Raw genomic sequence first — 8,385 nt, forward strand, 5'->3', positions numbered from 1 at the left:
ATAAACAAATATGAGGTGCAAATGGCTTAACCAGAGTACTGTACTGTTCAGACAAAAGAGTTGGATTTCTTGCACAGAACTGTAGTCTTTTTTGTATCCACTTACTGGGTTTGAGTTTATTTTAATCACCACAGTGGACCTCTCTGTCCTGCTGGCATTTATAACATGAGCTAATGTCCTTATGTCATTCCTTCTACAAAAACAAGCAACGTGTTATGCTGTGTGCTTGCCCAGCAGACACTGTATAATTCAAAGTGTTTTTTGCATTCTATTTAATCCATTTATACGGCTACCTAAATATTATGCACGGCGGGTTTAGTGTCTTGCAGTTTATGTTTTTTTTTTTTTTCTCTTCATGACATAATGTTTATTCATTTCTATATGCCATCCATGTGAGGATGGTGTTTTGCTGTATACATATTATTATTATATCATTATTTATTAATGTTTATTATTTGTGCCTTGGTCAAGGATTTGAACTGTCAACTTTCAGCTTGAAAGGCCAGTTCCTCAAATATGATACTGCACTGTCATGTGTCAGCAGTAGACTATCAACAGGCTGAGAGCAATGACTGCAAAAAACCACCACAAAACAACTCATATGTTTATAGTGCAAGCAATTGACATTGTGGGTGCCAATGAGTTGTTTAATTCATTGCTATAGGCTGTGGGTGTACTGCACAAATCACACAAGGCAAGGAAATTAAGCACTAAATATTAATAATGTCAAAGTTGTGGATGTATACTTGCTTCCACTATTATCTTTTTCAAACCTCTGATATTGTAACTTAGAAAGTGACTTTTAAATAACTGAACCATTAATCTGCTACAGCCCCTATAGATGGTGTTGCCATTAATGTCTCTATTTTACTCTAGTCTCACATTCGACAACATGCATTTTGGTCCCAACAAAGACAAACACATTTTATTTGCACACAATTGCCTGTGCTCAGTGACTATCTGACATTGATTTTGATTTCACAAATGTCTCAGAGAAGAAAAAACTGTCCTTTGAATTTAATTGTAAATCAAAGTGAAAGATACATGTTGACTGATCTCCGATCAATAACTGTCATGATATTGTAAAATTCAGAGTGAATGGAATTCATGTATTGTATATCCAATAAGAGCCTACGATTTCATACAAGGGAAAAATTAAGAGTCACATAATTAGCATTCATGCTAACAAAAATGACATTAAAATGATATTTCAGAGGATAGTTCTTATAAAGTCAGGAGAACTATACCGTCTTGTAAAGCTAGACGACTGGAGCGGAAATACCTGCCAAAACCCAGCGTTAAAGGGAGTTTGGCAGCTGTGCCTGTCTGTAGAACGCCTATCTTCCACAATCTTATTTTCAGAATGAGAAGAACGTTGACGAAAGGGAATATAAAAAAGTGTGTATGTGCCAGTTGGGGAGATTCGGTGCCAGAAGATCTTTGTGTAGTCACCTACAGCTGGCATCACGGTCATTAACTGCGCCATTTCATCGCAAGTACTTACCGAAACTCTGGCGCCGGAATAAAAAGGAAACTGTTCACTTTTAAGTGCTTTATTCAGACCAGCTTCCTGCCATAAAGAAAACATAAGTGATCATCAAAATTGCGAAAGGAAAAGTCAATCATGAACCAGGAATGTTACACAGAGAAGGTCTATGCTGCTTTCCTGATTGACCATATAAAACGGAAATGAATAAAAATCGGTCGAAATAAAATCTATCTATCTATCTATCTATCTATCTATCTATCTATCTATCTATCTATCTATCTATCTATCTATCTATCTATCTGTCTATCTGTCTGTCTGTCTGTCTGCCTGTCTGTATGTCTGTCAATCTACTGATTAGGTTGACGATATTATTATTATTATTATTATTATTATTATTGGTGTTGTTGTTTCTATTGTTGTTGTCAGCATTCCTAATAATCGTATTAGGCTACTTGTAGAACGATTAAAAGTCATATTCCCCGCTACGACAGGCAACGGAGAGTTCACGCTTACAGCCCATTTTCAAGCAAAATCACATACACCGGCAGACTTCGTCATATTTCTGTTCCCTGCTGTTAAAGGCTGTGGCTGCATATGAATGCATTCATTTCCTCATATGTATTGTGTATATGCATCAAAATAAATGACGACATATTGTGCGCACTTAACCAAATGATACGATTGCATAAATGCGTCGGGATATTAATCAGTGGCCAGATGCAATAAGATTGATTTAAAACTTGCTGCATTTGTGTCCACGAATATGCTAATCATACGTTGTTGTTTTTTTTCTTGTTTTTTTTTTTTTTTCTCATTGTTAAAAAGTTAAAAAGTGATTTCTTTCTATTTTACTTCAGTAAAAAAAGAAAGCACATTTCTGTGGGGAAAATACCTCGGCGCACTCTTCACGGAGAGTCTAAACATGTTTCTCTCGGAATCACACATAGGCTCATTAGGCTGTGTTAAACACGCGGTTTTGTCGCTGGCCAAAATGCCAGTCCTACGCTTAATGTGGGGCACGGTGGAAATTCACCCGATTGTGCTACACTCCCCTCTGTAACGAACCGTGTATTACCGTAACACCATTACGCGGGACTGAGTCAGGAGGAGAATAGGAGGGGCGCTGTGTAAGCGGTGGGCGTGTGAGAATGTATCAGGAGAAAGACTCGCCGAGGATTCAGTCGCCTGCAACTTTCGCAATCCTGGTGAGCGATGCACAAATTGGGGACGAGGAGCGCCGAGCGACTGTGCTGCTTTGGCTGACAGACAGTCGATCCATTGAGAGAACCTTGAGAGATCTCAGGCTTGCCTTTGAAGTCATTTTTTTGCACACAATTTGTGATGTTCTTTATATAATTACCCCAAGTATGCATGGAAATCGGCCGTCCACAATACCTTGTTTTGAAGAAACGGATATATCACTGGAAGGTAAAACAAAAATGCAAGAATACACACTGCGATTGTTTTTGTTACTACTAATAGTAAATATTCTGAATTAATTGCTGTTATTTCAACATGAGTTGGCGATAACGTGGGCTACTTTAGTCAAACGCGTCGTTTTCAAATGCACCTTTAGGCACCTTTCTGCTACGATGTATTTGTTTTGTTAGGAGTAGGCTTTTTAAAGACTGCACTGTAAACAGGGTATAGGCTACCTTACTGATAGCCATTGTTTAAGCCAGGTTTTTATGTTTTATTTTCTAATATAATTTGGTTAGCCTATAAATATGGTTCTTGAAAAAAGTTTCACTGAAGAACAAAATCGATTTTTTTTCTGTAAGGCTGTATGTCTTGTTGACTGACACGGAAGGCGTGGGTATTGTTTAGTAGCCTACTTCTTGAGCCGCGCGTAGTGTGCCGGGCTGAGCAGACTAGTGAAAGTGGGTTTTTTGGTGTGCAGGCGCGTGTCTTGTTCATGGATTAGGCTGCTGGTGAAAAACACTGCAGCCTATGCAAACCGATGCATTCATGTGAGCGAATATCACAGTTCCATTCGCCGTCTATGTGTTTTATATAGCTTACGACTGTAGGCGATCGTCGAGTTTCACCTATGTGAAAACATATATGCATACTCAATATAATTCGGCTATGGGAAGTTACAGACAACTGGAGCCTAGATTTCACCCGAATCTACCCAAATGTCCTGTTAACGACCCAGCCACTTTACAGATAGTCAAATGCGCTGTTTTTCGCACATAGTTTTAAAATGGGAGCGAAATGGACTGCAGCATAAGTCCACAGCACCATAGTGTCGGAACATGTTGGAAAGAATAAAGTACAACGCGAAACAATGTGACATCTGTTTCTGTTTAGAGTCTTAAAACCCCGTGATCTTGGAGCAAGGCATGAACATTTTCACCCCAGACATTCTGGTTGGCCCTTCGGAGAGGAGAGGCTTGACTTTTGCAGTTTTCAGTCTCAATTTCACCGCAGATCACGCGAATGCACGTGCGGCGCGTTGGGTAGGATATTTTGTATGACCAATACTCTACAAGTATTGAGGTTGTAGATGTACTAGTCAGCAAATACTCACCAGAACCCTGTTATTCTGTCTTTCAGTAGTACGCTACTTTTTCCCTTTCACATTGTTGTTAACAATGATGGAAGCGTTTTCTCTCAATTGCTCTCAATTACTGTTTAGCTTTTTTATTCTATCAACAAGGTGTATGTCTAAATTTTTGAGTGTTTCAGTAAAGTAGCCTGCACGCACGAAAATATTTCTTTTTACGACACGTTTTTGCGGCTTTGGTATTCCAGGGCGGGTAACAATGTTCTACTGTTGTTATAATAATAAATAGTTTAATAACAAAACGATTCAGAATACACTGACATCCTCGTAACACCTCCTTTTTGTGCGTGAGGTTAGCTTCAGTGCGACTTAAATGGCTGCTAAACGGGCACAGTTATTTAGGCTATGTTTTTTGCAGTAAATAACAGCTCTTCTAATGTACTACTTAGCTGCGACCGGGAAGCATCAAGGTATAACTCGACGCATATTAACAAGCGTTGCTGTCTTAGTGAGCGTTTTATCTTAGAGAACAAGAGTAATGCTAAAAACAAACGTTTTGGGTTACATTTTTAGCACATGAGATGAAGTTATCCCGTCCCTATCACTACCTGGCCCGTTTGAAGGTTAGACGTGATACAGCAGTTTACTTCATGCTATGATTATAACAATTACACAATTACAATTATAATAATGGTAGACTGTGTTGTTTGAAAGAACTCCCACATAAAGTGAGTGCATAGTCTGTGTTTCTTCAGAAAAGATTATTTAAGTGGATTCTTAAATAATTGCATTCTTTTTATACACTTCATACAGGAAATGTTCTCACACCAATTTTCACTCAATGGCTAACCCCCCCCCCCCCCCTTTGTTCGGATCCTCTTTACTTCTACATTTCACTTTTAAGCTTTAAATCCGAGTGAGCTTGAATTTAACTGGTTTCCATTATTTTATTATTTTAGTGATTTCCTCGGTTTAGGAGAGAGTGGGACTGCACAAAAGAAGAGAGGGGAGAGAAGATAAGACAGGAAAGGAGGAGTAGACTACGGAAGAAAAAAGAAAGGGGAGTACTGAGGAGAAGGGGTCTCCTGTCGGGTTTTTTCCTCTCAGACGGACTGTAGCCTCCTGGGCGGCCGTGCTTTCGATGTGGAGTTTGGCTTTGCTCTCGCCAGGCTGAAATCCACTGCGTTCAGGAGTTCCTTAATGGCGGGATTGCTTCTTGGGCTGCTCCTTCTCATAGCTCAGTCCCCTCCCATCCCGTCCCGACCTGCCGACGGTAGCTGGGGCGACGTCAATGACAAGGGCGGCGGCCCGGGGTCCCCGGCCACCCCAGGTCCGGCCCCCGTCGTCACGGCGATTCCCACCGCCGCCGGTCCGAACGGGACCGTCCGGCAGCTCCCCGGGACCATCATCATTGGCGTGAGGAAGGGCGGCACCAGGGCCCTGATTGAAATGCTGAGCCTGCACAGCCAGGTGGCGGCGGCCGAGAACGAGGTGCACTTCTTCGACTGGGAGAGCCACTTTGAGAAAGGGCTGCCCTGGTACCTCAGCCAGATGCCCTTCTCCCAGCCTGAGCAGCTGATCGTGGAGAAGACCCCCGCCTACTTCACCTCCAGCAAGGTCCCGGAGAGGATCTACAGGATGAACCCCGACATCAAGCTCCTGCTCATCCTGAGAGATCCCACGGAGCGGGTGCTGTCGGACTACACCCAGGTCTTCTACAACAGGCTGCAGAAGCACAAGCATTATCAGCCCATCGAAACGGTCCTGGTGAAGGACGGCGAGGTGAACCTGGAGTACAAGGCCCTGGGCCGCAGCCTGTACTACCAGCACATGCAGAACTGGCTCCGCTTCTTCCCACTGGAGAACATCCACCTGGTGGACGGCGACCAGCTCATCCGGGATCCCCTGCCCGAGATGAAAATGGTGGAGAGGTTCCTCAACCTCACACCCCAGATCAACGCCTCCAACTTCTACTTCAACAAGACCAAGGGCTTCTACTGCCTCCGCGACCACGGCCGGGAGCGCTGCCTGCATGACTCCAAGGGCCGGGCTCACCCACGGGTCGAGCCCGCCATCCTCCAGAAACTCTACCGCTTCTTCCACGAACCTAACAGGAAGTTCTTTGAGCTCGTGGGCCGAACTTTCGACTGGAACTAAGCTTAGGGATTTCATTTTATTATTTTTATTATTATTATTATTTTATTATTATTGTTTTTAATATAATATATACCAAACCTGAAACCCAACTTCCACGGCACAAACCCCAACAGCAGTATATGCCTATAAGTATTATCAGTAAACTTGTTATATTTTACATGCTAATTAAATGCAGAAAAATAAAATAACCAGAGTACAGTATAAATATGACATATAAGCTAAATATATTTTTTTATGTTTTGAATTTAATTCAGCTGCTGGACAAGAAAATGACACTTTTTTTGTTGTTGTTTGTTTCTTATTTTAGTTGCTATTTTTCTAGCTTGCATGATGGAAAAGGTCAAGTTTGTAATGAAAAAGAAGTGGTGTTTCCTAAATCGGGATTGGCTTTTAGAGTTGGTGTCACGTGGCATTGAAGAGCCCTCTTCTCCTCCCCCCTCGTCATGCGTGTCTGCTGTTGTTTTTTTGACACTCAAGTCATAGAGTTATGCTGGAAATAAAGTGTGTCACAGTTCAGTGCCATCATGCTACGGGTTCTCTCAAATGTCAAGGTCAAAGGTCATTCCGTGTTGTGTTTCATCCCACATGCAAATGTAAACCATGCAAGCTATTATAATTACGGGATGCGAAAGATGGCATTATTAATTGGTAATTATGGTGTTATGAAACTGCAAATGAAGAAACGGTGGTCTTATTTTGGTCTCTGGAAATGTAGTTATACCACAGAAGAAAAACAATACTCCATATGACTTTGTGAGTGTACATGTGCTGCTATGTTTTGTTTTTTTTATTATTTCATTTTTTTTTTGTCATGTCTGGTGAATTTAATTTCAAATACACAGTTTTATGTTTATTTTCAGATGAAGAATTCTTCATACGAGTCCTGATATGAAATTTTTCTTATGTTGTCATCTCATGTATTAATATGTTTATAATAGCATTCTGTAAATATTAACAAATTACTTTTATAAGTGAAGGATTAAGACACTAATAAAAATGTATTTTTATTATTTACTGTTGTGTACATATATATATATATATATATTTTTTTTTTTGCTTGACTGTAAATGATTTCAGGTGTGGTATGTATGTGTGTTTTATCAGAGATTTACTGTGGTCTCTGTTTCTTGTGTTCGCCTCGTTCTCCAAAGATGAGGCTCGGAGTGTAGCAAAGTAAAAATCAGATTGTGGCCCTTCACGTTAACCGTGTTCACATTGAACATCTTTCTCTTCAACTCGTATTAGGTTGTGCACTAAGCTCAGGGAATTCCTGCTAGCGTTCTCTACCCCGTTTTAAGAAGTACGTGCTGTGTATGTCGCATAATTTTACTATAGCTCTGCCTTTAAAGGGGAAGGAGTGCATACGTTGTACTGATGTGAGCAGAATTTAAAAAGGCGAAGTGAAACGTGTCCCCTGAGCTCCATTCCCTTTAGCATATGAGGTGAGTCTCTCTCCTTTGTAGACTTTATACAGAATGAGGACGGGAGGCATTTCACTAAGTCCTCTTAGTGCCTGTAAGCGTTTTCAGTGTAGTAGTGTTAGGGGTAAACATTTGATTTTCAATTCTTAATTTGTCGTTTTTAAGTTGATTCAGTTCTTGAATTGAAAAATGCCCACAAGGTTATTTTTCTCTATTTATGTATTGAATTTAAATTAATTTCTTGAATTGACTGAATTAAAAATAAGTTGATTACAGTCCTGCACTGGTCCCCAAACCCCCGCTCATCCACCCTACCCTGCAAGCACAGAGAATACACCAACATAAAAAGTCCTGCAAAATGCATAGAATCACTTTTGTCCATGATACTATAAAATGAATGGCCAATTATATTAATGCAGAGGTGGCGTCACTTTATTTTCAATCAATTTAGTAATGAATTTCAGTTTATTTCTTGAATTGACAAATGATTGCTGGGATATGGTTTTAAGCTGTTATGCAGAACAGTGCGGATTCCAGGGCTTACTCTACTACCAGTTATAAATCTATGCAGATGGATAGTTCTTGAAGTGCTCCCAATGAGGAACCCTTAGTCAAGGAAGCATGATCCTACTGTACGTTGCCAGCCAGGCCACCATTCTAAAGTCTTCAGCATACCTTGTCAATTTCCAAACCACTGTGTCCACAATGTCAGGTTTTTTTTTTCTAAAATGGGAATATATAGCAGGGAATTGTGGGAGTTCCACAGTGTGGAAAATGAGATGTATATTAACTTGACATCAATATAATTT

At 40.6% G+C, this 8,385-nt stretch overlaps 1 protein-coding gene across 1 annotated transcript; it reads left to right on the plus strand.

The window, feature by feature from the left end:
* Positions 1-2,645: 2,645 nt before the first annotated feature.
* hs3st1 (heparan sulfate (glucosamine) 3-O-sulfotransferase 1) lies at positions 2,646-7,169 on the plus strand. The gene is made up of 2 exons (XM_064343870.1): positions 2,646-2,917; positions 4,958-7,169. The coding sequence occupies exon 2, from the start codon at positions 5,199-5,201 to the stop codon at positions 6,153-6,155; it is 957 nt and encodes a 318-aa protein (XP_064199940.1). The 5' UTR covers positions 2,646-2,917; positions 4,958-5,198; the 3' UTR covers positions 6,156-7,169.
* Positions 7,170-8,385: the final 1,216 nt, after the last annotated feature.

The sequence above is a fragment of the Anguilla rostrata genome, chromosome 7 (assembly GCF_018555375.3).
Source record: "Anguilla rostrata isolate EN2019 chromosome 7, ASM1855537v3, whole genome shotgun sequence".
Taxonomy (NCBI): Eukaryota; Metazoa; Chordata; class Actinopteri; order Anguilliformes; family Anguillidae; genus Anguilla; species Anguilla rostrata.